The sequence below is a fragment of the Oenanthe melanoleuca genome, chromosome 5 (genome assembly GCF_029582105.1).
Source record: "Oenanthe melanoleuca isolate GR-GAL-2019-014 chromosome 5, OMel1.0, whole genome shotgun sequence".
Classification (NCBI taxonomy): domain Eukaryota; kingdom Metazoa; phylum Chordata; class Aves; order Passeriformes; family Muscicapidae; genus Oenanthe; species Oenanthe melanoleuca.
In genome coordinates, this window is record NC_079339.1 from 9,432,668 (window position 1) to 9,459,408 (window position 26,741).

At 69.6% G+C, this 26,741-nt stretch overlaps 8 protein-coding genes across 9 annotated transcripts; 5 read left to right on the top strand and 3 right to left on the bottom strand.

Annotated features, from left to right (window-relative positions):
• The first annotated feature begins 961 nt into the window (after positions 1-961).
• LOC130253612 (proteoglycan 3-like) lies at positions 962-2,647 on the top strand. The gene is made up of 5 exons (XM_056492314.1): positions 962-1,018; positions 1,571-1,696; positions 1,799-1,933; positions 2,181-2,292; positions 2,558-2,647. The coding sequence occupies exons 1-5, from the start codon at positions 962-964 to the stop codon at positions 2,614-2,616; spliced, it is 489 nt and encodes a 162-aa protein (XP_056348289.1). The 3' UTR covers positions 2,617-2,647.
• Positions 2,648-2,743: 96 nt separating this feature from the next.
• Positions 2,744-8,986, bottom strand: SLC43A3 (solute carrier family 43 member 3). Of its 2 annotated transcripts, XM_056492895.1 has the most exons (13): positions 8,911-8,986; positions 6,290-6,534; positions 5,866-5,995; positions 5,661-5,707; positions 5,500-5,576; positions 5,316-5,408; positions 4,982-5,121; positions 4,754-4,860; positions 4,266-4,424; positions 4,074-4,187; positions 3,681-3,867; positions 3,325-3,448; positions 2,744-2,994 (listed from the first exon to the last, which is right to left on the bottom strand). In XM_056492895.1, exons 2-13 carry the CDS (start codon positions 6,471-6,473, stop codon positions 2,839-2,841), a joined length of 1,518 nt encoding a protein of 505 aa, XP_056348870.1. In that variant the 5' UTR covers positions 6,474-6,534; positions 8,911-8,986; the 3' UTR covers positions 2,744-2,838. The 2 variants fall into 2 exon arrangements, with proteins under 2 accessions (XP_056348870.1, XP_056348871.1); XM_056492896.1 differs by lacking the exon at positions 3,325-3,448.
• On the top strand, positions 6,472-10,877 carry LOC130253614 (basic proline-rich protein-like). The gene is made up of 4 exons (XM_056492315.1): positions 6,472-6,540; positions 7,294-7,346; positions 8,449-9,198; positions 10,121-10,877. Exons 1-4 carry the CDS (start codon positions 6,472-6,474, stop codon positions 10,875-10,877), a joined length of 1,629 nt encoding a protein of 542 aa, XP_056348290.1.
• A 1,415-nt stretch (positions 10,878-12,292) lies between these two features.
• On the top strand, positions 12,293-15,052 carry RTN4RL2 (reticulon 4 receptor like 2). The gene is made up of 3 exons (XM_056492338.1): positions 12,293-12,428; positions 13,250-13,737; positions 14,036-15,052. Exons 1-3 carry the CDS (start codon positions 12,293-12,295, stop codon positions 14,777-14,779), a joined length of 1,368 nt encoding a protein of 455 aa, XP_056348313.1. The 3' UTR covers positions 14,780-15,052.
• A 927-nt stretch (positions 15,053-15,979) lies between these two features.
• On the bottom strand, positions 15,980-17,026 carry TIMM10 (translocase of inner mitochondrial membrane 10). The gene is made up of 2 exons (XM_056492897.1): positions 16,783-17,026; positions 15,980-16,245 (listed from the first exon to the last, which is right to left on the bottom strand). Exons 1-2 carry the CDS (start codon positions 16,851-16,853, stop codon positions 16,044-16,046), a joined length of 273 nt encoding a protein of 90 aa, XP_056348872.1. The 5' UTR covers positions 16,854-17,026; the 3' UTR covers positions 15,980-16,043.
• Positions 17,027-18,737: 1,711 nt separating this feature from the next.
• SMTNL1 (smoothelin like 1) lies at positions 18,738-20,726 on the top strand. The gene is made up of 8 exons (XM_056492339.1): positions 18,738-18,761; positions 18,803-18,895; positions 19,089-19,248; positions 19,400-19,433; positions 19,528-19,668; positions 20,136-20,238; positions 20,312-20,463; positions 20,545-20,726. The coding sequence occupies exons 1-8, from the start codon at positions 18,738-18,740 to the stop codon at positions 20,687-20,689; spliced, it is 852 nt and encodes a 283-aa protein (XP_056348314.1). The 3' UTR covers positions 20,690-20,726.
• A 202-nt stretch (positions 20,727-20,928) lies between these two features.
• Positions 20,929-23,385, bottom strand: LOC130254142 (ubiquitin-conjugating enzyme E2 L5-like). The gene is made up of 4 exons (XM_056493401.1): positions 22,992-23,385; positions 21,780-21,869; positions 21,220-21,406; positions 20,929-21,114 (listed from the first exon to the last, which is right to left on the bottom strand). Exons 1-4 carry the CDS (start codon positions 23,010-23,012, stop codon positions 20,954-20,956), a joined length of 459 nt encoding a protein of 152 aa, XP_056349376.1. The 5' UTR covers positions 23,013-23,385; the 3' UTR covers positions 20,929-20,953.
• On the top strand, positions 23,018-26,649 carry SERPING1 (serpin family G member 1; the record flags this gene model as incomplete). Its single annotated transcript, XM_056492340.1, has 9 exons — positions 23,018-23,109; positions 23,325-23,390; positions 23,545-23,605; positions 23,678-24,158; positions 24,239-24,379; positions 24,473-24,676; positions 24,817-24,959; positions 25,229-25,448; positions 26,007-26,649. Coding segments are annotated over 9 exons (1,656 nt in total), but the record flags the coding sequence as incomplete, so codon positions are not given.
• Positions 26,650-26,741: the final 92 nt, after the last annotated feature.

Genomic DNA, 26,741 nt, shown 5'->3' on the forward strand with positions numbered 1-26,741 from the left:
GGGGCTTTGCCCACTGCCACCCTTATATCAGTGACAGGGCCACATATCCCTAACCACAGCCTTGTAACATCCTCAACCACCAACTGTTGGGGACATGGTGGGGGACACCCCAGGGGAGCTCTGCCAGCACCCTGCCCAGCCAGTGCCTGGGGTGTGCTTGGTCCAAGGGATGGGGTGCAGGGGTGTAAAGAGGGCTGTGGTGGTTTGGGGTGCAGGGTCCAGGGGAGGAGGTTTGTGGCCATGAAGAGGGGGCTGTGGGAGTTTCAGGTGCAGGGTGTGGGGAGGGGGCTGTAGTGGTTTGGGGTGCAGGGGTGTAAAGAGGGGGCTGTGGTGGTTTGGGGTGCGGGGCCATGAAGAGGGGGCTGTGGTGGTTTGGGGTGCAGGGTGTGGGGAGGGGGCTGTGGGAGTTTGGGGGTGCAGTTGTCAGTTCAGGGCCTCAGAGAGGTTGGGCTGCAGGGGTGCACAGGGCACAGAGATGAGGAGCCCCCGGGGGTGCTGTGGGTGCTCAGCTGCAGGCCAGGGGAGCTGGTTAGGGGAATGGGAGGCTTGGGGGAGCTGCAGGGGGTCTGTGGGCAAACGGCCAGGCTGGACCCAGGGGGCCACAGCCATTGGGAAGGAAATGGCCCTTGGGCAAGCACGACCAGTGGGAGATGGTATCAGCACCCCAACATCCCCTCTGCACCCCCAGCACCCCCACCCCAGGACACACTGCACCCTATACAACCACCTTGCACCCCTCAAACTGGAGCAGCCCTCACCTCTGTAGCCCTGGCCCTTTCACCCCTCCAGCACCCACCCTCTGCCTTGGGCACCCCCACGCACCCCCCAACCTGCAGCCCCTCTGCCCTGGGGGCCATGTGTGTCTGCAGGCAGACTTCCCCCCTCCCCCGGCCCCCAGTGTCACCCCAATGTTTCTGTGTGCCCCAGAGCTAGGCTGGTGGCGCAAGGCTGTGGTGGTGACATGTGGCCCTGTCACCTCTATAAGGGGGACGATGGGCACAGCTTCCCCAGCCCCCAGGTGAGGAGCAGGGATGGGGACAGGGACGTGGAGGGGGACATTGGGGTGGGCTCAGCCCCTGGCTGCTGGGGTGGGGATCAGGGGTGGGCACCCCTGAGGCTGGGACAAGGGTGCCAGGGGACACAGGGGTCTCAGGGATGCCAGGAGTACATGGGAGCGGCACTGAGGATGGTGGAGGGACAGTGGGGATATGGGGCACAGAGGGGCAGGAGGGGTGAAGGACACAAGGTGGAACTGGGGATGGCAGAAGGGCCACAGAGAGAACAGATTGTTACCAAGGGTGGCAGAGGGGCTCTGGACTGTGGTGGGGGGTGGCCAAGGGTGACAGGGGTGTGGAATCTCCAGAGGGTGCTGGAGGTGTTCCCACTGTCCCTGCGTATCCCACTGCCATGTGGCCCTGCCTGCTGCTTGCTCTGGCCCTGCTGGGCACTGTCCCTGCCAGCCACCCCGGTGAGTGTCCCCCACCCTGGTGAATGCCCCCCACACCCCTGCCTGCTCCCAGGGACACCCTGGGGACACCCTCAGTCCCTGCCACCCCAGTGCCATGCCCAGGTCTGGATTTTGGTCCCCCTCCTCTGCCCTGCAGGCCCCTGCCAGCCCCAGGGGCTCCCCGCTGGTGAGACTCCCCAGCTGCGCTACACCGTGGTGAACAAGCTGCGCACCTATTCGGGCGCCCAGGTGAGGGGACGGGGGCACGGGGGGCCCCAGGATGCCAGCACTGCTGGGAGGTGCCCGTGGGCACAGGTGAGTGCCTGGTGCCAGCCTGTGCCTGCCCCACAGCGCTACTGCCAGGACGTGTACCGGGGCCAGCTGGCCTCGGTGCACAGCTCTGCCCGCAACCAGGAGCTGCAGAAACTGGCAAAAACCTACAACAAACTCCTCTCACCCTGGATTGGAGCTGTCACCAGCTGCAGGGTGAGGGCACACCGGGGAAAGTGGGCTGCCAAAAGGCTGCTGGGTGCTGGCAAGATCAGCTGGGGGCGGCTTTGGGGGGTGAGGGGCTGGGTGTTGGGTGCTGGGTGTCAGATGCTGGGGCTGCTATGTGTGGGATGAGCCTGGGGATGGGGTCCTGAGCCTGGTTTGAGACATGAAGAGCTGGTTTTTGGGGTCGAGGGGCAGGGTAGGAGTGGTGGGGGCTGTCACTGAGGTGTTGGCACAGCAGGAGGGGAAGTGGCAGTCCTACTGGGAGGACTCCAGCCCCTGGAACTTCGCGAACTGGGCACCCACCCAGCCCTTGCATGGCATCACCACCTGCACCACCCTCAGCGTCCGAAGTAAGGTCGCACAGCCACCGTGCCCAGGCTTGGGGGGTGCAGGGGAGGGGAGCACAGGCTGTCGGGGCATGGGAGGAACACTGGGAGGACACTGTGGGGAGGGGGCTACAGGGCACTGGGTGAGCTAAGGGGAGCACTGAGGGCACTAGGAGGGTTACAGGGCATTGGGAGAGCCAAAGGGAGGATATAGGGGGCACTGGAAGTGTTGCAGGGTACGGGGGGCCCTGGGCATCACCCATGGCCCTGACACTGTCCTTGTCCCTAGATGGGCTCTGGCGAAGCCGCATCTGCTACCAGTTGCGCCCGTTCATCTGCCAGTACTGAGCCCCCCGTGCTGCCATGGCGCCCCAGTTCCTTTCCCAGTAAAGCAGAGCTTTACTCCTGAGCTGTGTCTGTGTGCACCCAGGGCCTGGGGACGGGGTTGGAGGGCTCATGGAGGCAGCACAGCAAGTGGAGGGGGCAGCGATGTTTATTATCCCCAACTCCTCCACCCCACTGGCACAGCACCCTCAGGCTGGTACAAAAATGGAGTGCTGGGGGTGGGGATCAGTGTGGGGTCTCAGCGTGGATCTCAGCACTGGAGGGGGCTGCCAGGGGGGCACCAGCCATCCCCAGCTCCTTGGCTCGCCGCTGGCACTCGCGGGCCACTACCACAGGGCTGACAAAGGCCACCAGCACCACGGCAATGAGCCCCACGTTCATCTGCAGAGGGGAAGAGTGTCAGGGCAGGGGGCTGGGGGGCTGTCCAGAACATCCCCTCAGGACACTTGGGGCAGCACCTCCATCTCCCCAGGAGCAGGACACTCATCCCTCTCTGGTGCAGGACCCCCATTTCTCATGACATAAGACCCCATCACTCCTGGGGGAAGGACTCCATCCCTCCCGGGGCAGCATACCCATTTCCCCATGAGGCAGGACCAGGATCCCCATTTTCCCATGTGGCAAGACCCCTTCCCTCCCAGGACAGGACCCCCATTTCTCTGTGGAGCCGCCCCTCACCCCTCACTCGGAGGGCCCACAGGGCACACTCACATAGAAGGGGTCCCCTTGGAGCGGCCCCTGCACCAGGGCAACACAGGGGTACTGCAGCAGGGCCACCACCGCCGACAGTGCCATGGCCAGCCCGTAGAGCTTCCCAAAGTGCTGCGGGGGGAACCTGCCAGGCATCCACGTCACCCACGGGCATCTCCTGGCACCCCCACCTTGGCACCCTGACAGCCCCACCGCCATCCCCTGTCCCCTGACAGCCCCACCATGTCGCCTGCCACCCTCCAGCCGCACTGCCACCCCATCCTGACCACGCCACCCTGTCCCCTGCCACACCCACAACGCCCGTGTCACCACCGCCTGTCACCCCGAGCCCTTTGTCCCCGGCTGTCCCCACTCACGCGATGGCCAGGAAGGCGGCGTTGCCGCCGTACAGGAAGGAGCGGCTGATGACCTGCAGCGCGAAGGTGCCGAACTGCACGGGCAGCACGGGCACGGCGGCAAACACGGAGAAGAGCAGGCACTGCGCCACCGTCACCACCAGCGACAGCACCGCCGAGCGCAGGTCTGCCAGCGCGGCCAGGACCCCTGCGGGCACGGGGTCAGGGCGTGGGGACGCGGCCCCGCAGTGTCCCTTCTCCAGGTGCCACGGGCTTGGTGGACAGCAATGAGGGCACAGGGGACAGGGACCACAAGACTGGGAGGAGTGGGTACCCCCGGAGTGTGGGGCCACTTGGGGTGAAGGGCTGTGGGGTCAGTTATCCTCGGGGCATGGGGCTGGGGGGGACAGTTACCCTCAGGGTGGGGCCCCTTTCCCCGCTTGTGCCGGTCCAGGATGAGGCCGTTCCAGGGGGCACAGAGCACCCCGCAGAGCTGGGTGAAGGCGAAGGCGTTGGTGTAGGTGCTCACTGGGGGAGGGACAGCGTCAGGCGGGCGGGGCTGGCCCCGGAGGTCCCCACCGTGTCCCGCCCGCTGCCATGCCTTACCCAGGGCGTGGTCCCCCCGCGCCAGGTGCTCCAGCTGCGGGTTGAGGGTGCCGATGAACAGGTAATGGCGCAGCTGCATCACCGAGAGCCAGGCCACATGCCAGGCGAAGAGCCAGGAGCAGGCGCAGGCCCGGAACGGCGTCCCGGGGCCGTCCCCACCTGTGCAGGTGTCAGGGCGGGGCGCATGCAGACACACCCCGCCCCATACAGGTCACACCCACACCTCGTCCCTGACACCCACGGGGGCCTCACAGCCGCCTGCATGACCCTGCCCACTCAGGTGTATCGCTAAGCCCATTAATGACCACGCCCACCCAGCAGAAGGTCATGCCCCTTTAATTTGCATACGAATTACCCAAATCATGCCAGTCCAGGCCACACTCCTCATTTACATCCCAGCTGCGGTCACGCCCACCTGGCTAATCCCCCCAATCCCTCCAGCCCAATATAAACCCCATCCCCACAGAGCAGATTCCCACTCCCGGCACCTCGAGCTATGGCGGGTTCCAGGGGTGTTTCCTCGGGTCCGGCCTCTCCCGGGGGCTGCTTGTCCTTGTGGGCTCGGTAGGAGCGGGATCGGCCCCGGCACCGCAGCCTGCGGCAGCGCCTGTGTCACCCCGCGTCCGCCCGGCGGGGCCGGACCTGCCCAGGGGACGGGGTGGGACCCGCACTCCCCTCTCCCCAGAGCCCCGCGGGGCGCAGGCAGCCCCCCATACCCGTAATGGTAGTCGGGGGGCAGCGGGTAGGGGATGCGGGTGCGCGGCATCAGGAAGAGGGTGCGCAGGAGGTGCCAGGCACTGCAGGCTGCCAGGAAGAGGAACATGGCCCGCAGGGACAGCCCACGCTCGTACAGCAGCTGGGGACAAGGACAAAGGGACAGAGAGTGGCTGCCACCGGCCACCTGCTCAGGCCCTAGGTCTGTCCCCTAGTGTGGCTCCAACAGCGACTCTGCTGTGTCCCAGATGGTGTCCCCAATATGTCCATAGATGTGACCCAGCTGTTCTCAGCTCTGTCCTCCCCTGCCACCACTGCCATGTCCCTCATACCCACCTTGACGATGAGGAAGATGGCGGAGGAGGAGTCGAAGGCCCCGTTGTAGAGGGTGATGATGATGGAGCGGTAGTTCCCGAACAGGTTGCCCACCTGGCACCGAGAGACCTCTGTGTGCCACCAGAGCCCTCCCGTGCTGGGCAGGCTGTCCTGCCCTGGGTGTCAGGGTGCCAGGGGAGCCCACCTGCATGTTGGTGAGGATGAGGAGGATGCCACCCACCGACAGCATGGACATGGCTGGGAAGAGCAGCACCGCCGTCTCTGGGGATGCAGGGATCAGCGGGAACAGGGGTTTCCGAAGAGGTTCCCCCCGGGGCTGGGGACCCCCTGGCCACAGGGTCTCACCTGGGGTGGAGAAGGCGACGAGCAGGGTCCCGCCAGTGTAGAGGGAGCTAAAGGGGACAGCGGTGACACGTGGGCACGGGATCCTGGAATCACAGGTGATTCCCCTGCCCCAGCCCCTTGGGAGCCAGGCCACCCCAGTAATGCCCCGTTCCCAGCAGTCCCCCAGCCCAAGCCCTGTCCCCCGTGTCCCTGTGTCAGGGCTCACATGGCGATGAGGCGCGCCGCTGTGGTGCCAAAGCGGTCGAAGACGACGCCCATGGGGAAGGTCATGAAGTTGTTCATGAAGGAGCCGATGGTGAAGACCAGGGAGAACTGCTCATCCTGCCCGCTGCAGTCTGGGGATGGCCATAAGTGGGGCATGGGGACACCAGGAATACCAGGGATGTGGGGATGCAGGCACCCAGGGACACAGGTCAGCAGGGATGCAGGGGACACCGGGCATGTGGGGACATCACGGACATGACAGCACTTGAGCCATGGACAGTAGGCACATGGGCTTGGAGAAGGCAGGGACACGGGACATTGCAGACAGCAAAGACATAGGCACAGTGGGGACATGGGACAGCACAGAGCATCGGGACAGCGGGGTCACAGGTCAGGGGACCGTGGGGACAGGCGGGGGTCCATACCAGACCCCAGGGTGAGGTTGGGGCTGGGAGTGGCGGAGGGCTGGCACAGCCCCTCGAAGTATCCCAGGTCCTTGAGGACGAAGACGAGGGAGGCCCAGCCGAAGATGATGCCGCAGAAGGCGCCGCACTCCAGCAGCCCCGACAGCAGCGTCCCCAGGCGCTTGGCCAGCCCCGAGCCCCCCATGTCCCCCGCCCAGGCGGCCACTGGCCCGGGCTGCCACCAGCCTGGGGCGTCTTCGCCGAGCCTGTGGGTGACAAAGGCCAGGCATCACACCATGCTGGCACCCACCGGGGGCACAGGGACGCCTGGGGTGCACAGGGGCAGTGGCAGCACGTGGCCACCTGGGCAAAGGTCACTGTGACCCCTTGTTCCTGGCCACAGGGGCTGGCACCAGTGTGTCCCCATGTGCCAGGCACAGAACAGCCAGGGCTGGCACACGTGGGAACAGCTGTTGGCATGTGGCACACGGCCATTTACAGACACATGCACAGATTTACAGGGGGGTCCTTGTATTTACAGGTGCACACACACATTTATGGGCACACACACACATTTATGGGCACACACACACATTTATGGGCACACACACATTTATGAGCACACACACACATTTATGAGCACACACACACATTTATGGGCACACACACACATTTATGGGCACACACACATTTATGAGCACACACACATTTATGAGCACACACACACATTTATGAGCACACACACACATTTATGGGCACACACACACATTTATGGGCACACACACACCTGTTTACAGGCAAACACACACGTCTGCATGCACACACACACAGCATTACAGGCATGCACACCTGCACACACCTGCCCAGGTGCCTGCTGCCTCCCGTCCTGCACCCCTCACCCACCTGCACGAGGCCAGGCCCTCCTGTTGCCACTGTCACCTTCACTGTCACCGTGGAGTTTGAACCCCAGCAGCGTGGCTGGGATGTGCCTCCTCACCCCCACTGACTGCCCCCTAATCTCGCAGGAGCACACTGAGCTGCTGATCCCCGATAGTGCCTTGGGCCCCCTGATAGCAGTGTGGGCCCCCCAATGGGGGCTTGGTCCCCCCACTGTGCCAGGATCCCCCTGTGCTGTCCCTACTGCCCCAAGCCAGCCTGGCCCAGGACCTGGCACAACCCTGGGGACACTGGCACACTGCCGGGCATCCTGGTGATTTCGCTGGTGACAACACACCCCTGGGAACACCACCATCCTCCCAGGGGCACCAGCATCCCCAGGGGTCCTGGCAAAGCCATGGGGATACTGGCACACCACTGCACACCCTGGGGGCACCTCACCTCAGGGACACCAGCACCCTGCTGGGGACCTGGCACAGCCCTTGGGAAACTGGCACAATCCCTGGAGATGCTGGCACAGCCCCTGGGGACACTAACACACCCCCTCTCCCCCCGGGGCCTGGCACAGTGCTTGGGAAACTGGCACAATCCCTGGAGATGCTGGCACAGCCCCTGGGGACACAGGCACGCTGCAGGGGACGGTGACATACAGCCCGTGGGGACCCTGGCACAGCTCTCAGGGACACTGTCACATCTCCGGGACCCTGCCACTCCCCTGGGGATCCTGTCATCCACGGCTGGGTGTCAAAGGCACCAAGGCCACGTCATCCCCCGTTCACTGCCCCCCGTGTCTCCCCACCTCGCTCACCCACACACAGCCTGGCTCTGCTGCACCGAGCCCCTGTCACCGTGACACTGTCCAGAGCTTGTCACTGTCCTGCTCCTGCTGTAATGTCGGGTAATGAGGCTTCATTAGAGTGACCAGCAGCTAAAGATTAACCTGGACAGAGCCCGGGGGGGGCCGGCCGGGGGGAGCTGTACTATTTTTAGCCACACAGGTGCGGGGCTGGGCTTGTGGCATCAGCTGGGGGGCATCGGGGCACGCTGACTTATGGGGGTCACTGGCTTGGGCACCCCGAGCCACTCACTGTGGGTGTCAGCCACTGAGCCTTCCGGGGCTGTCCCGGGCATGCTGTCCCTGCCAGCCACACTGGGGAGTCCCCCCATACTGGGGAGGCCCGCCAGACTGGCGAGCCCTCCCCGAGAGGAGGAGGCTCCGGCTCGGGCCGGAGGATCTCAGCATCAGTGACTCCGTCCCCTCTATCCTTGCTGCGTCCCCCCAGCTGCCCCCGGGCCGTGGAGGGGGCAGGTGGGTTCAAGGACCTCTGGGGGCTGCCGAAGGGCTGGGCCCCCTCCCCACCCCGCCGCCCCCCGCGGGACGGGGGGTTCTGGGGTGCGCACTGCCCGCGCCCCACGGAGCAGAGGCAGCCCTGGCCGCGGGGATTTGGCCCGCACACGTGTGGCGGGGGAACACGCGCGTGGTCCCGGGGCTGGGCAGCCGTGGGGCCCCGCCGTGCCACCCCTCTGTGCCTGCCCCACGGCCCCGGGGCCGAGTCAGCCCCCGGCACCGCCCCGGACACCCCGGACATCCGCATCGCCTCCACGCCGAGCGCAGCCCCGCAGAGCGCGGGCCCCGGGCCCTCGGTCTCCTTTGTCCCGGATCCTCCCGTCCCGGTCACAGCCCCCCTCCCGCAGCCGCTCCGTGTCCATCCGGGCTCCTCCCGCCGCATCCCCGCGCCGCTCACCCGCCTCCCGCCCGGCCCGGCGGGGAGGGGACCGGGCTCTCCCCGCCCCGGCGTCCCCGCTGCTCGCGATGCTCCCGCGGTGCCCCCGGTGCCGCGCCCCCCCCGCTGCGGGCGGAGCGGCCGGGCCGGGCCCCGCCCCCGGGCGCGGCGTCGGTGGGGCGCGGGAGGCGGCCCGGTGCGGCGGCCCCGGTCACCCGCGGGTCCGCCCCGGAGGGGCCGGCCCGGCACCGAGCCCTTCCCCGGTGCCGCCCCTGCGCCCCCCGCGGGTGCCGCCCTCGGCGTCTCCAGGTGTGACGCCTCCCTCACCCGGTGTCCCCAAGGCGCGCTCCTGCTGGCGCCACCCTCGGGCCACCCCCGGCCACCCTTTTGGTCACTCTCGGGCCAGCTCTCAGTGATGCTTGGGTCACCCCCGAGGCCATTCCTGGATACCCCAGGACTACCCTGTGCCATCCCAGAGCCATTGCCATTCCCACTCCTCTGTGTTGTGCCGTGTCCCCTGCCTGTGCCTGGTCCCCCACCCCCTGCCTTCGCCCCACCCAGGATACTTCTGTCCCTCTTGTCGCCGTCCCCTTGGCCACATCCTCTTCTTTGTCCCTCGGTCCCTCCACCAGTGCTTGCAGCCACCTGGTCTGTCCCCACCTGTCCCCACTGCTGCACCCTCTCATCTGCTCTGCCAGCTGCCCTTCTGTCTGTTCATCACCCGTCCATCTGTCCATCACCCATCCATCTGTCTGTCACCCATCCATCTGTCCATCATCCGTCTGTCTGTCACCTGTCCATCTGTCCCCCTCCAATCACAACCCTATCCAACCCATCCATCTGTCCCACCATCATCCAGCTGCCCATAACCTGCCCTCCCCTCCGCCTGTCCATCTGTCTGTCCTCTCCATCTTCCACCCATCCCTCCATTCGTCCACCCCATCTCCAGATCTTCTACGTGCATCTGTCTGTCCATCTGTCCTTCTCTCCTTATGTCCACCTCTCCATCAATCCATCCTCCACCTCTCTGTCCACCCGCCTGTCCCCTCCACCGTCCATCCGTCCGTCCACCTGTCTGTCCATCCACCCCAGGCGGGTGGGCACCAGCACCCGCAGCCCCCCCCAGGGCAGGCTCCCCCTTTCCCCGCCGCATCAGCGCTGTCCGGCCGGGGGCTCCGCGGCCGTGGCGGGGGCACGGGTGGGGGGGAGCGGATGGCGGCCCCTGAGTCAGCCCCGCGCCGCCCACGCCCCCTCCCACGGGTGCCGCCGCACCAGCTTGTGGCATTTCGCTCGCCGGAGACGGCGCCGCAAACACGCGCCGGTGCCAGCCGGTGCCGGTGCCGCCGCAGCCCGCGCGGCCACGCGTCCCCCCCACGCGCGGCACCGGCACCGGCACCGGCTTCCCGCACCGCCGCCACCCGCCCTGCCCCGGGCCGGGCCGGGAGCGGCGCGGCGGCACCACGGACAGCGCCGGACCGGCACCGCGAACAGCGCCGCGGTCCCGCGTGGGTGCGCGGCCCGCAGCCCCCCGCGCCCTCCCGGAGGCTCTCTGGGTGCGGGACCCCCGGCCCCGCCGCACCCGCCCCCCGGGCGGCCCCCGAGGTGTCCCGCCGCCCGTGGGGGCAACAGAGCCCGGCGCCGGTCCAGGGAGCGCGGGACAGAGGGAGGGAGGGAAGGAGGGACAGACGGACAGACGGAAGGACGGACGGAGACCACCCTCCGTGTCCCGCGCTCACGGCTCCCCACGCGAGCCCCGCGTCCTTTCCCCGCCGGGGGAACCCATCACACCCCCGTGTCCCCATCGGGGGTCCCCCTCGTGGATCGGGATGGGCGTGTCCCCCGCGGACGCCCGCAGCGCATCCCCCGCTGTCGCCGCTGTCCCCGCCGGGAGTCCCCGCGCCCACCCCTGTCCCGCCTGGGGCGGGCCGGCCCGGGAAGGGTTAAGCGGCGGGGCCGGCGCGGGGGGCGGAGCGGCCGCCCCGGGATAAGGCGCGGCGCGGGGAGGGCTCAGCCCCACGGAGCCGCGGGCAGCGCCGCGCCGAGCCCACCCGTGCCCGAGCCCGAGCCCACCCGTGCCATGCCCCGGGGCGGCGGCGGCTGCTGCTCCCGGCGGCGCGGCGGGGGCAAAGGGGGCGAGCAGCCCCCCCGGCACCGGCCATGACCCCGCGGGTGGGCAGCGCCTGAGCGGCCGCCCCGCCATGCGGCCCCCCACGGCTCGGGACCTGCCCCCAGGTAGGCGCGGGGTCGGGCGGGGTCCCACGGGTGTCGGGTGAACCCCGGGGTGTCACCCGGAGACCTCGGTCCCGGCTCGAGGTGCCCCGCGGCGCTCGGGGCGCGGATGCCCCGGGGTGCGTGGGGAGCCCCGGGTGCGCGGGGACCCCGGGGCCGCCCCGGAACGCGCAGCCCGGCGTGGGGGCGCAGTCCCGGGGCACCCGCGACGCCCGGCTGCTGATGCGAGGGTGTCCCCGACCCACGAGGTGTCGGCTGCCCGCCCAGCCCGAACTGTGGCTCTCTCGTGACCCGCGGGGGATCCGGTGCCACCCCGGGACCCCCGGACCAGCGTGGGGGTGCCCCATGACACGTGGGCACTCGGTGCCACCCCGGGCCCCCCAGGACGGCGTGGGGGTGCCCCACGAACCCCGGCACACCCTGTGCAGCGCCGCCGTGCGTAGCCCGGCTTCTGGGCGCTCCACGATCCACGGGGTACCCGGTGCCACCCCAAGAAACCCATCCCGGAGTGTGGGTACCCCACGATCCCCAGCGGGGCGTTCCCCACCACCCAGGGGCTACGCGGTGCCAGCCTCGGACCCGCAGCCCGGCGCGGAGACGCTCCACAATTCACACTAAGGGCACGGCCGCGGAGCCGAGAGTGCGCGGGTCACCCCGCGGGTGGGTGCCGCGGGTCTGTGGGGTACCCGCAGGTACCGGGGTGGGGGGGTTTGGCACCCGGGGTGGGGTGGGGGGGAAGCTGAGAACCGGTGACTTCAGCTCCCAACTGAGTCAGCCCGCGGCGTGGGGGAGTGACAGATGGGACGCGGGTGGGGGGCGCACGCCGGCACGGGGCGCCGGGGGAGGGGGGCGGCGCTGAGCAGATGCGCCGGACGCCTCCGTGGGTGGGTGGGGGGTGGGTACCCCCCCAACTCGTGGAGCACCGGCAGAGGGGAAGGGAGGGAAGGGGGCGGCGGGACCCCTCGGTGCATCTCCGGTGTGACCTCCGGTGCACCGGAGGGTCCCACCGCCCCCCTCCTTCCTCTCCCCTCCCCCGGTAGCGGCGACTGGGCGCATCCACGCATCCCCGGGCGTGGATCCAGGCCGCCGGGCTGAATTATGGATGAAGCTCTCGGGTTGCAGCCTGAGGGGGGGGATGGACACGGGTGGGGGGGAGGGAGGGAGGAAGGGGGGGATGCTGAACACCCGGAGCGGCGGCGCGTGTCGTCAGCCCGCGCCCACGCGTGCCCCGCCCCACACGTGGCCGCGGCACGCGCTCACGTGGCACCGCCCCGTTTGGGGAGGGGGCACGGACCCCCCCCCAGACTGGGGTGAGGGGGGTCCCAGGGGTCTGTGACCCTTTGGGGGGATCTGGTGGACCGTGGGTCCCGCAGGAGTGAGGCCAGGGCAGGGGGGTCAGGGAGCTTCGGGGGTCCCTGGGGAGCACGGCCCCGGTGGCAGGAGCAGCCCCAGGAGGTCTCAGGTGGACGGCCACTTTTTGGGGTGCCCAGCCTTGGTGCTGCGCAGCAGCACAGCCCTGGGGGGTCTCTGGGGAGCACGGTCCTGGGGGCTGGTGTGGGTCTGGGGGCTGCAAGGGGCGCTCAGTGCCATCGGCTGGTCATGACCTTGGAATTCTCCTCGGGGACTGTGGTCCTAGGATCTCCTAGGGGACCCTGGCCCTGTGGGTGGGCACGGCCTTGGGGGTCCCTGGGGAGGCACGGCCCTCAGGCGATTCCTGGAGACCCTGGCCCTGTGGGTGGGCACAGTCCCCACCCCGGGGTGTCCAGCCCTATGGGACGGTGATGACCTTGGCGTTCTCCTGGGGAACCACGGCCCTATGGAGCCGGCGTGGCTTTCGTGGGCTTCTAGCAGAGCCCAGCCCTACGGGGTGGTGATGACCTTGGGGATTCTCCTGGGGAACCACGGCCCTAAGAGTGGGTGCAGTCCTGGGGGCCTCCTTGGGGTGCCCAACCCTATGGAACCATCAGGACCTTGGGACTCTCCTGAGGAGCCACGGCTCGATGCCAGCGTGGGCACGGCGCCGGGGGGCTCCGTGGGCCGCGGGTGCCGGGGGGCTGCGGGGCGCGGGCGGCGGCGGCGCGGGGGTCGGGGACGCGCGGTGCCCCGCGCTGACGCCCCGCTGTGCCCTCAGGCGGGCGCCCGGCGGCCCTGCTGCTGCTGGCGGCGCTGGTGTGGGTGCCCGGCGGGGCTCCCGCCTGCCCCGCGCTCTGCACCTGCTACGTCTCGCCGCCCACCGTCAGCTGCCAGGCCAACAACTTCTCCTCGGTGCCCGCGGGGCTCCCGCCCGGCGCCCGCCGCCTCTTCCTGCAGAACAACGTCATCGGGGCGCTGCGGGCGGGCACCTTCGGGCCCAGCACCGTCACCCTCTGGCTCTACTCCAACAACATCTCCTCCATCCAGCCGGGCACCTTCCGCCACCTGCCCGCCCTGGAGGAGCTCGACCTGGGTGACAACCCGCACCTCCGCGTCCTGGCCCCCGACACCTTCCACGGCCTCCACCGCCTCCAGGCGCTGCACCTGTACCGGTGCCGGCTGGCCAGCCTGCCCAGCGGCATCTTCCGCGGCCTCCGCAGCCTCCAGTACCTCTACCTGCAGGAGAACGGGCTGCTCTACCTCCAGGTGGGTGAGGTGGGGGGGCGGGCAGGGTGATGGGTGACAACCCACGCAGACAGGATGTGGGACGAGGTGATGCTGGCGGGGTCAGGATGCCGGGCAGAGACGGGAGAGCAGGGTGGTGGCCGTGGGGCAGGGCCGTGGGTGACGGCAGGAACGTGGGACAAGGTGATCCTCGCGGAGCAGGGGGTGACGGGTGATGCTGGCAGGGCTGCCACAGCAGCGGCTCTCCAGGTGATGCCCACCAGGCAGAACTGCACTGCGGACCCGCACCCCACGGCCACCCCTCTCCCATTCCCCGCAGGACGACCTCTTTGCCGACCTGGCCAACCTGAGCCACCTCTTCCTGCACGGCAACCGGCTGCGGGCGCTGTCGGAGGGCGTCTTCCGGGGGCTGTCGAGCCTGGACCGGCTGCTGCTGCACGCCAACCGGCTGGCATCCATCCACCGCCGCGCCTTCGGGGGGCTGGCGCGCCTCACCATCCTCTACCTGTTCAACAACAGCCTGGTGGCCCTGCCCGGGGACCCGCTGGCCGCGCTGCCCTCGCTGCAGTTCCTGCGCCTCAACGCCAACCCCTGGGCGTGCGACTGCCGTGCGCGCCCGCTCTGGGCCTGGTTCCGCCGCACGCGCGTCTCCAGCTCGCCGGTACCGTGCGCCAGCCCCCCGCACCGCCGCGGCACCGACCTGCGCCACCTCCGCCCCCGCGACTTCGACGCCTGCCCCGAGGAGGACGACGACGACGAGGACGAGGAGATGGAAGATGGCAACGGCGGCAACGGGGTGGCGGTGCTGGGCACCCCGGGGCGGGCGCTGGGTCGCCCGGGCACCCTCCCGGCCGCGCCGCCCTCCGCCTTCTACCGCGACGGGCTGCCCCCCCACGACCTGCGGGGACCCCAGCCCCGGCCGCCCCCCCCGTCCCGTGACTCCCGCGGGCCCCCCGAGGACGCCAGCTGCCCCCACGACCCCTGTGCCCCCATGGCCACCGCCGCGCCCCACCGGCCCCCCGTCCTCCTGCCCCTCCTGGCTCTGATCCTGCCCCGACTCTGAGCCCCCCTCGGCGCCCCAGGGGGATCCCGGCTCCTCGGGGCGCCCGTGCCCCCCTTGTCCCCAGGGGAGGCCTCAAGAACTGTGGGGAACGGCCGGCGGGTGGGGGCCACAGGATGCAGAAGGGGGTCCCCTCCCATCCTGAGCGGGAAAAACCCCCAACAGGAACCAAAAGGTGGGAAATTATTTATTAAAAATGGTCTTATTTTGGGAGAGCGGGGCCTGGCTGCTGTGGATGGGCTGCTGCCGTTCCAGGTCACCGCCTGCTGCTCCTGAAATATTGATGGGAGCGGCGGGTGGCAGGGCAGCGAGGCGTGCAGTGCGCTGCGGGGGGGACAGACGGACACCTCCCGACAGGCGCCACACCCGCAGGGCACGGCGGGGCCGGTGACACGCAGGTTCCCGTGACGCCGAGACCCCGCACCCCGCGCAGAGCGCTGCCGGGTGCCACGGGAGCCGCGGGGTCGGAGCCACCCCCGCGCCGTCACCCGCGCCCTGCACAGCCTGACCCACTTCCCGCAGGCGCCGGCACACAGATGGAACCGTGTGGAACTGCTGCCGGGCTGTGGGAGCAGGGACACGGCCCGCCCCCTACCCTCGCTCCCTCTGGGTGTGTGCAACCCCCGGGCTGTCCCTCGGCAGGTGTCCCTCACACAGCCTGGGGTGTCCCTCAGCGGGTGTGACTCCCTGGGTGACCATGTCCCTCCAACTGTCCCCGGGGGTGTGTGGGGGTGTCTCTGGGTGGGTGTGTGTGCAGCCTGTCCCCCGTGGGTGTCCCCATGCCCCCTCCCCTGTGTTTCTCTGGCTGTCTCCACGTGGTCTTTGCCCAGGCAGAGATGTCCCTGCGTTGTCCCCACACGGTCCCCTCTCTGTATCCTCAGCTGGGGCTGGGTGTCCTGGGGGTGTCCCTGTGCCCCGCCCCTCTGGCGCTGTGTCGCTGTGCAGGGACCCGGCTGTCCCCTCTGGTGACCCTCAGCACAGACAGACAGGGAGGGGCTGAGCCCTGTCCCACCCCACTGGGGATTACAAGGGGCTCAGCCCAGCTCTGCCTAATCCGGGGGATTACACGGGCTGGGCCCGGCCGGGAGGGGCACCCAGGGGTGCCCCCCACAAGGACACGGCACGTGGCAGCTGGGGACAGCAAGGGGGGCTCACAGCAGCAGCAACCACGGGCACCACGTACCCCAACACACGGCCACAGGGTGGGTTTGGGGGGCGAGGGGAGGACAGGAGACGCCCCAGGTTTATTGGGGTGCGGGGTGGGGGCTCAGGCAGTGCCGGTGCCCTGCTGCATTCGCTTGAGCAGCTCCTCGTCCTGCAGCGACAGCTCTGTCAGCTTCTTGCCCATCCGCTCGTGCACCTCCAGGTACTTGGCCACGCAGCGGTCCAGGCACACGCATTCCCCTTTGGACAGCTCCGACTCCTTGTAGTGCGGGGGGACGCACTTGCGGTGGCACGCCTGGGTCATCCTGCACGGACCGCACCGCGCCTGAGCCCCGCGCCACCCGGGACACGGCCACCCGCACCCCAGCACACCCTGCACCCCGGGACCCCGACCGCACACCCCAACATCTCCTGTACCCCGCCATCGCCACCCCCGGGACCCCGACCGCACATCCCAACATCTCCTGTACCCCGCCATCGCCACCCCCGGGACCCAGGCCTGCACCTCAGCATCCCGCGTTATCGCCAGCCCCGGCACCCCGAGCCCTTGCACCCCAACACCTCCTGTATCCTCATCATCACCGACCGGGACCCCGGCCTCTGCACCCCAACAAGCCCAGTGTCCCCCGTCATCGCCACCCGGGCACCCTTTGGACCCCCCAGCGTCCCCCATCCTCAGGCATCTCCGTTTCCCCCCCGTTCCCCGGGTGTCTCCTAGGACACCCCGCACTCCCCTACACCCCCAGCACCCCAGGATTCTCCAGTGCTTCTGACACCCGCTATTGTCCCCCAAGCCACGGACAGTCCCCGATACCCCAATGCGCCCTCCCGGCGGGCCGCACCGATTGTACATGTCGGCCATCATCTCAACCTCCAGCTCGGCCGCCAGCTGCTGAGCCCGCAGCGGATCCATGGCGGCCAGCACCGGCCCCGCTCGGTCCCGGTCCCGATCCCGGTCCCTCTAGGCCCGACCCCGCTCGGATCCGCCCCGTTGGACCCCCACGGTCCCGCTCGGTTCGGGACCCGGCGGCGGCTCCCTGCAGGAACCACGTGGGCGCCGCGCTTCCGCCCACGCGCGCAGAGGCCCCGCCCCGCCGTCGGCACCAGCCAATCACGTGCGGGAAGAAGCGGGACCAGGGGTGCGCCCTTGTCGCTGATTGGCCTCGCGGAGGGGGCGTGGCCACGGCGGAGGCCAGCGGCAGCAGGGGAGCGGCCGAGCGCGCGCTGTGCCCGGCCTTTGCCCCGAGGGGCGTGGTCCGGAGAAGGGGGCGTGTCCAAACAGGAGGGGGCGTGGTCATCGCCGGGTCCTCACCTGGGCATGGCCGGGGGACTTCGGGTCCTCCGGTCTTATCCTCCGCCTCTGTGTCCCCTGCTCCTCGTCTCCCTGGGTCCTGTGTCCCGCCGTCCTGCCCGGGCTATCCCCGTGTGACCTGTGTCCCCAAGTGTCTGTGCCCCCATAGCCCCCCGGGAATCTGTTCCCACCGTGTTCCCCTCGTCCCCCGTGTCCCTCCTTCTCCCCGTACACCCCCGCGTGTCTGTGTTCCCCGCCTGACCCATGTGACCCCCCCAAATCTCCCTGTCCCTACCCAGGGTGTCCGTGTCCCCTGTGCCCCTGGGGTCACACGGCACGGGTTCTGTCCCCCCCTCCGTGGGCGGCTTTGGGGTGTCGCCGCTGTCCGGGTGGGACTGTCGGCGTGTTCCCCCTCCCCAGCCGTGCCCGGTGTCCGGCCCGGCCCCACGCGTGCCCCGCGAGTGGGCGGTGAGTGAAGGCGGCACCTGCCCCCGCCGGGTAAAAATAGCGCCGGGCGGGGGGGCCGGAGCGCAGCAGGGGCGGCGGAGCCGGAGCAGCCGGAGGGTACGGGGCGAGGGGCTCCGGGGGCTCGGAGCGGCTCCGGGCGGCGCCGGGGGGACCGGGACTACGTGGGGCAGGGGTGGAACGGGGAGCGGCAGGGAGCGTGCGGGCTGGGGGCGCCGGGGAGGAGCAGCGGAGGGAGACCGGGAAGGGGTTATAGGGGGCCAGCAGTGGGAGCTGGAGGCCGGGAGAGGGACATGGCGGTGCCGGGATGGGATATGGGTGGTCGGGAGAGGACATGGGGGCAGGAAGGGCGCTGACACGGGGCGTGGGGTGGAGGCAAAGTGGGGCAGGAGAGCAATGGGAGGGTTGATTTGGGGCTTGGGGGGCTGCAGGAAAACGTGACGGGACCGGGCTGTGCTGTTGCGGTGTCGGGATGGGGCGTGGCGGGGCCAGGGTGGGGCAACTGGGGTGCCCAACGTGGCCCAAGCTGGAGGAGGGCTTGGGGACAGGGGCAGGAGAGGGCTTAGCCGGGTTGGGGGGCTATGGCGGGCACGGGCAAGCTCACGGCGTCTTCGGGGGGCAGCCCAGTGACAACCCTGTGCCCCTGCAGCAGTGACCGCGGCAACATGGAGGCTCTGGGAGGCGCTGAAACCCCCGCTTCGAACACCCCCACCTCGGACACCCCGACCCCTGACACCCCCACCTCGGACACCCCGACCCCTGGCACCCCCACCCCGGACACCCCGACCCCTGGCACCCCCACCCCGGACACCCCGACCCCTGGCACCCCCACCCGCGGTAGCCCCAGCCCGGACACCCCCTCTGACCCCGCCGCGGGGCCGGGGAAGGGCAGCGGGGAGGCGACGGCTCCCCAGGGTGGGGAGGAAGCTCGGGAAGTGGGGGACGGCGGGGGGGAGACGGGGGGTGAAGGGAAGAACACGGGGGGTGAAGGGGAGGATACGGGGGGCTCAGGGGGGTGCGCGGGGACAGAGACTACCGGGGATGAAGGGGCAGAAGCACCCGGGGGTGCCGCGGGCGAGGCCGGGGATGGCGGTGGCGATGCCGAGGCAGGGACAGCCGGGGGCACCGGAGGGGGTACCGAGGCGGGCACCGGGGGAGAAGCGGCACCAGCAGCAGCGGGCAACACCCGGCGCCGACAGGTGAGGAGGGGTTGTAAGGGAGGTGGTGACACAGCCGGGGCTGGAGGCGGTGGGGAGGGCAGCTGCGGTATGGATGGGGACAGGGACAGGCTTTACTGGGGCAGGGTGTCAGTGCCAGGGCCAGGATGACAGTGCCAGGGACATTGTGTGACACTGCCCGTGCTGGCAGTGCCACCCTGCCTGTTACTTACAGGAGCCCACTTGGCTTCAGGACGAGGACGACGAGCTGTGGCCTGAGTTCCCTCCCTGCTCGTCCCCAGAGGGGACCACCAGCCCCACGTCTCCCACATCCCCTGCATCTCCCACATCCCCCACATCCCCTATGTCCCCAGCATCCCCAACGTCCCCCACAGGTAAGAGCCACTTGGGCACCCGGGTGTCCTGGGGTCACTGCTGCCCCACACTATTCATCTTTCCCATGGGAAAGGACTTTGAGCTCCAGGGGTGCCCGGGGGAGTGTGAGTGCCCTCTTCCACCCCTCTGACCCCTTCTCTCTCCTTGCAGCTGGCACCACCGAGGACGCGGGGGGCAGCAAGAGGTGTGTCCCCACAGGTGGCACCCCAGTCCCCCATGGCAGGGATGGCACCCCACAGCCCTCTGCTCATGGCTGTCCCACCCGTGTGTGCCCGCAGGGCTGCTCCAGCGGGGGGACCACGGGACAAGGCAGCCCCCGGTTCGGCAGGACAGAGGCTGAGGCTGGAGGGGGCCGGGGGACGGCCACGAGTGGGGTCCCGGGCACAGGGGCGCTCTGCCATCCTGGAGAAATTCGGAGGGTGAGGGGGGCCTGACCCCATGGGGGCAGGAGGGGCATTGAGGGAATGGTGGGACACAGGGGGATTGGGGGGTGATAGGACAGCCAGGGACAGTGAGATGGGTGGGTCATGGAGCAGTGGTGGTGTTGGAAGGTCATGAGGCAATGGGAGGTACCGGGGAAATTGGGGGGCATGGCGGGGGCATGGGACAGTGGGGGTATTAGGGGGGCACAGGGCAATGGGGTCATAGGGGAACTGGGGGTCTGTGGGGTAATGATGTATTGGGGGGACACAGAGCAACGAGGGAGGGTATGGAGAGAGGGGATATTGGGGGGCATGGGGGAGTGGGGTCTGTAGGGCAGTGTGGGGGGGTGAGCTGGGGTGGGCTGTGTGACCATGGGGCATTGGGGGCCTAGAGCCACGGGGCAATGGGGTCATGGAGGGATAGGGGGTCCCTGTGAGGGATCCCACAGCCCAGGTCCCCCCAGGGCTGCCAAGGGCCCAGCCCCACACCTGCGGCGCTCGGGGGGGGCCGCCACGGTCAAGACGATGCTGCTGGAGTGGTGCCGCGCCCGCACCCGCGGGTACCCGGTGGGTGCAGGTGGGGCCGGCGGGAGGGCCCGGGGGGGGCTCCGGGGGTGGCCTGACCCCCCTGTCTGCGCAGAACGTGGACGTGCAGAACTTCTCGGGCAGCTGGGGCAGCGGGCTGGCCTTCTGCGCCCTCCTGCACAGCTTCTTCCCCGACGCCTTCGACTTCGCCACCCTGGAGCCCAATGCCCGCCGGGACAACTTCGCCCTGGCCTTCGCCACCGCCGAGTGCGTGAGCGCAGCCCCCGCCCCTCGGTGCCCCCGGCCGCCCCCCGGTGGCCCCGGTGACAGCGGTGTCCCCTCCCGCAGGGAGCGGGCGGGCTGCGCCCCGCTGCTGGAGGTGGAGGACATGGTGCGGCTGCCGGTGCCCGACGCCAAGTGCGTGTACACGTACGTGCAGGAGCTGTACCGCTGCCTGGTGGCCAAGGGGCTCGTCAAGACCAAGAAGCGCTGAGAGGGTCCCCCACACCCCCCCACCTGTGCCATCCCCCTCTTTGTCCCCCAGCAGTAAAGGCCATGGTGCCAGGAGGTGGTGGCTTCGTCTCTGGAGGGAGGAACGCTGGCACCACGCGAGTGTCCGGGCATTGTCACCAGGCTGGGCACCAGGAGGGTGACATCCCCCAGAGCTGGCACGTGGCGGGCAGCAACTCCTGGAGCCCGCCACCCTGGCAGTGAGGCACCACGGAGGCAGAGCAGGTGATGGAGGGAATTTATTGCCTCATGTACGGGGGTCGGGGCGCAGCTCGGCGTGGAGCCGCGTGTGTTCCTCTGCCCGGCGCCGGAACTCCTCGGGGCGTTCCTGCAGCTCCCGGGCCACGTCCGGCCGCAGCACCCGCTGGGGGTCGGGGCTGTCCAGCTGCAGCAGCAGGTCCTGGAGCACTGCAGGAACGGGAGGGTCAGTGCTGGTCACCCCCAGCACTGTGCAGGAGCAGGGGGGTTGGAGGGGCACCCCCAGCGCTGTGCCCCTGTCCCCGCGGTGCCCACCTTGGATGGCGCGGGTGGTGGGCTCCCAGTGCCCGTGGGTGGTGAGGGGCTGGCAGACGTGGCCCCCCCGGTCCACGCTGGGGTGGTAGATGGGGGTGCGGAGGGTGGCGCAGGGGGGCTCCAGCGGGTGGTTCGGGGAGAAGGTCAGCTCGAAGCGGAAGGCGCCCGTGTTGTATGGGGGGTTGTTCTGCCGGGGTATGGGGAGCACCTCAGCCCCCTCTGCCACGGCGTCCATCGGGGAAAGGGGGCCCTGTCCAGCCCTGACACCCCGTGCCCCCTGTAGAGGTTCCCCCCGTGCCAGCCCGAGCCCCTCAGGCGGGGAACCTCCACCCAGAGTCCCCAGCCCAGGACCCGCAGTGTCCTCAGAGGGACCCTCCCCACTTCTGTCCTGAGAGAAACCCTCAATCAGTGAGACAGCCAAGGGTCACCCCAGCTCCTCCCATGCCCCCAGGGGCACATCCTTCCTACAAGCCCGCAAGAAGTACACATCCTTCCCAGTCCCCAGGACTCCCCGCAGCTCTCCGTGCCCCCACGTCCCCCCGTGCCCTCTCCCCACGCACGGGCAGCAGGAGCCCCGTCCAGCGCCGCACGTTCCCGTTCAGCGGCCGCACGTCGCGGGCCCCCTCCCAGCGCCGCGCCTCCTCCAGCTCCTGCGGGAAGGGGTGGGGCAGGCGTGGGCAGGGCCGTTCGGGACTCGCCTTTTAGGGCGGAGGTGTGTCCAGAGCGACCCCTCCATAGGTCAATCCTCCGGCCGGACACTCCTCTGGGCGGCGTGGCCTGCGGGCCGCGCCTTAATAGGCAGGGTTTAATTATCGGGCACACCTTTATGGACGGGGCCAGCATCCTGGACACACCCCTGGGCGGGGCCGCCCCGCCGGGGAAACGAAACCGAAACGTGCCGGGGTATTTGTTACCCCCGCACCGGAGACCCTCCACCCTGGTACTGCTTCCCTCGCACCCCGGAATCCGGGACCCCTCACCGGGCACTGACACCCTTCAGCACCGCTTCTCCCCGGTACCGGGACCCCCTCACCGGCACTGACACCCCTCAGCACCGCTTCTCCCCGGTACCGGGACCCCTCACCGGGCACTGACACCCTTCAGCACCGCTTCTCCCCGGTACCGGGACCCCCTCACCGGCACTGACACCTCCCAGCACTGCCTCTCCCCGGTACCGGGACCCCCTCACCGGCACTGACACCTCCCAGCACTGCCTCTCCCCGGTACCGGGACCCCCTCACCGGCACTGACACCCCTCAGCACTGCCTCTCCCCGGTACCGGGACCCCCTCACCGTTACTGACACCCCCCAGCACTGCCTCTCCCCGGTACCGGGACCCCCTCATCGGCACTGACACCCTTCAGCACCGCTTCTCCCCGGCACCGGGAACCCCTCACCGGCACTGACATCCCCCAGCACCGACTCTCCCTGTACCGTCATCCCTGCATGGGCACTAAACACTCCCCAAAACCCGCTTTCGCACCTCGGTACCGGGACGCCCCCGGGCACTGACAACCCTACCACTGCCTCTCCCCGGTACCGGAACGCCCTCACCGGGCACTCACAGCCCCCAGCACGGCCTCTCCCGGTACTGCCGTCCCCGCACTGGCACTAACGTTCCCTAGAACCCCCTTTCGCACCCCGGTACCGGAACCCCCGCACCGCGAGCTCGGCTGCCCCCGGTCCCCGCTCCGGTGCGAACACCAGGACCCCCGCGCCGGTACCGCAGCGGCGCCGGAGTCCTAGTCCTGTCCCGGTGCCCCGGTGCCCACCTGGGCGATCCGCCCGGCCATGGTGATCAGTGCCCGGTGCCACGGGGACGGGCTCGGTGGAGTCACGCCTCTGGGAGGGCGGGACGAGGTTCTCCGTCCGCGCCCCGGGCACGGGGGGGTGGGGACAGACGGGTCTGGGGCGGCTGGCGACCCCCGTTACTCCGGGTGGTGGGTGACAGAAAGGGCAGAGGGTGCCTGGCGGCAGCAAAACGAGAGGCGGGACCGCAGCCCGGCTGCCTCCGCACCCCCCTGCCCGTCCCCCACGGCTGCCCCCGCATCACCGGCCGTGTCCCAGCTGATTTACGGGAACCTCCTTAATTTTTAACCAGGCAGGGTCGGATCCGGCCAGATCCCCCGGCGCCCGCTGGACACGCAGGGACCGACCCGCCGGACACCCAGGTGGGCGCGGGGTGCTGCCTCTCCCACCCCCCACAGCCGGGGGGACAGAGCGGGGGCACCCCGGGGTGGGGCTGCTCGCGGTGGGGGTACGGGTGGTGCAGGGAGTGGGGGTGCTGGGTGTCTGTCCTGCCCTTGACCTGTGCCCTCCCACCAGCATGCCCACCAAGACACTCTGGCTGCCTCTGGCGTGGCTAGCGGCAGCAGCCACGGTCACTGTGCCCGACACCTCTCTGTACCCCCTCACCTGAGTCTCCCTGAGTACCCGGCTGCCCCATGCCCCCCTCAAGCAAAGTCCCTGTGCCCAGGTGCTCGCTCTGGAGGCCTCTCCCAGCTCGATGACACTGCTCGGAGAGCCCCCGACACCGCCTGTGCCCCCTGCTCCTAGCTCGGCTCCCTGGCAGGACGTGGGGGCCTCCGTCCTGCCCGTGCCCACCCCCAGCGCCCGCCCCGAGGGGCTGCCTGGCTGGGGTGGCACGGATGCCCCCAGCCCCACAGCGCCGGAGGGAGCGCCGGAGGAGCTGGACGCCGCCGCCAACGGGACCACGGCAGTGCCCACGCCCGGCACCAGCGCCCCGCCGTGCCCTGGGGACGAGGAGCCGACCGACACCTGCGGGGAGCCCACGGCGGAGCAGCGGGCTGCCGTGACCGAGGCTCTGGGCACCTTTGCCCTCCGCTTCTACCAGCGCATGGCAGAGGCTGCCCATCCCGACGCCAACTTGCTCTTCTCCCCCCTCAACGTCGCCACGGGGCTCTCGCACCTGCTGCTGGGTGAGGGGCTGCCCGCGGGCATCGCCGTGTCACCGCTGTCCCTGCCGGGACAGCTCGCTGAGCTTCCCCTGTGCCCTCAGGTGCCCGCGGAGAAACCCAGGAGCGCCTGGCCGCCCTCCTGGCGTACCCGCAGGGGCTGGTGGACTGCGTGCACGGCGCCCTGCAGCAGCTGGCCAGCACGCCAGGCCTCTTCTCGGCCGCCCAAATCTTCCACCAGCCAGGTGAGGCGGGCACCGGGTGCCCGTGGGGCGCCGCTGCCGGCTGGGCACCCGGCCGGACACCCGGACTGACACCGGCACCGTGCCGCCCCGCAGAGCTGCACCTCCGGCCCCGCTTCCTCAACGACTCCCTGCGCTTCTACGGCGCCCGCCCGTACGCCCTGAGCGGCAACGAGAGCCTGGACCTGCAGCGCATCAACGCCTGGGTGCGGGAGGCCAGCCAGGGGCTGCTGCCCACGCTGCTGTCCGCGCTGCCCCCCGAGCCGCGCCTGCTGCTGCTCAGCGCCGTCCACCTGCGCGGTACGGCCCCGCCATCCATCCACTCGCCATCCTCCGGGCATCTCCCGGCCGCGGGGCGCGGGGCTGAGGCCGCCCCGTGCGGCGCCCGGTGTCGCCCCCGGTGTCCGCCGCCCCCCAGCCGCGGTGCCGTGTCCCCACAGCCGCCTGGCGCACCCCGCTGGACCGCAAGAAGACAGTGCTGCTGCCCTTCGTGCGGCCCGGGCACCCCCCGCGCAGGGTGCCCACCATGACCAGCGCCAAGTACCCGGTGGCCTCTTTCAGCGACTCCCGCCTGCAGGTCCAGGTAGCCCTCGGCCGGGAACGGTGCTTGGGGTCCGGGGGTCATGCTGGGGGGATAATGGCGTGGTGTCACTCCAGTGGCCCTAAGGAGGAGTGCCAGGCTGTGACATAACTTCTGCGGCACTCTTGGAGGATGCCAGGCTGATGTCACTCCCTTGGCGCTGTGACCTGGCCCCCCCGGGACTTTGAGAGATGCCGGGCTGGCACCTCCCTGGTGGCACTGTGGGAGTGCCGGTCCATGAGGTGGCCCTTAGGTGGGGGTCTGCCCCACAGGTGGGGCGGCTGGAGCTCAATGGGGGGCTGAGCCTCGTGGTGCTGATGCCGCGGGGGCCCCTGGAGCCTCTGGAGACCCTGGAGCGGGCGCTGGACCCCACGACCTTCCTGGCGCTGCTCCGGCGGGCGGCTCGCACCGCGCCCCGGGCCACCGCGCTGTCCCTGCCCCGCCTGCGCCTCGACATCGCCCTGGACGTGGTGCCTCTGGTGCACGACATGGGTAAGGACACCTCCGACGGCACCACGGCGGCCGGGTGGGCTGCGGGGTCACATCACTCCCTGTGAGGTGGCGGTGCTCCCCGCAGGATGTCACGGGCCCCTCCCCAGGGTCTCCAAAGACCACAATGTCCCTGGTATCCCTTGGTCTCCCCTGAGACCCCCCGCACTCCCGTGTCCCTGGTGTCCCCCATGTCCCCAGCTCCCCGGACGTGCCCTGCTACCCCCTGCGCCCCTAATGTCCCCTTACATCCCGATGTCCCCAAATTATCCGTGCTGTCATGTCCCCAGCGGCCCAGACATCCCCCATTTCCCCGGTGTTCCCCATATCCCTGAGTGTCCCCTGGCGCCCCCCAGTGTCCCCGTTGTGTCCCGGTGTCTCCTCTATCTCCACTGCCCCTTGCGTCCCTGCGTCTCCACGTCCCCGTCCCTCTGGTTTTCTCTGGATCCCTTGTGTCCCTGGATCCCTTTGGTGTCCTCTCCGTCCCCGGTGTCCCCTCGGCGCCCGCTGCCGCGGTGTCCCCGTGTGCCGCGGGGGTGGCGCTGAGGCCGGGTGCCGCAGATTTCGGGCTGTTCCTGGACGCGGAGCTGTGCGGGCTGGCGCGGGGCCCCGCCGCGGTGGACACGGCGCAGCACCGGGCGGTGCTGGCGCTGGACGAGGCGGGCGTGGAGGCGGCGGCGGCCATGGCCACCTCGGTGGCGCGCTCGGCTCTGGTGCTGGAAGCCCTGCGCCCCTTCCTCTTCGTCCTCTGGCACAACACCGGCGAGTTCCCCGTCTTCATGGGCCGTCTCAGCGACCCCCAGCCCTGACTCTGCCTCTCCTCTCCGTGTCTTCCCTCCTCCCATCTCTCCATCCTTCCCTCTTGCCTCCTCCTCTCGCTCCTCCCTGCTTCACTCCTTCCTTTTCTCCTTTACCCCTTTCCTCTCTCTCTCCTCTCATCCTTCCTCCCCTTGTCCCTCCCTCCCTCCCTTCATCCCTCCCTTCATCCCTCCCTCCCTCCGTCCTTCTCCTCTCTGCATCCCTTGTCCCTCCTTCCTCTCCTCCCTCCCTCCCAGCTTCCTCTCTCTCTCTCATCTCCCCCCTTTCCCTTCCCATCTCCTCGCCCTTCACATACCCCAGCTCCCCAGGGCACCAGGGAGTCCCTGCTCCTCCCGTGCCTCAGTTTCCCCGCCAGCTCGGGGTCCCAATAAATGCACCAACCACCTCCTGCCTCCTGCGTGTGAGGAGGGGAAGGGACAGGCTGGGAACACCAGGGACCCCCACTCTGAGCCGGGCTGTGTGCCAGGTTGAGCCAGG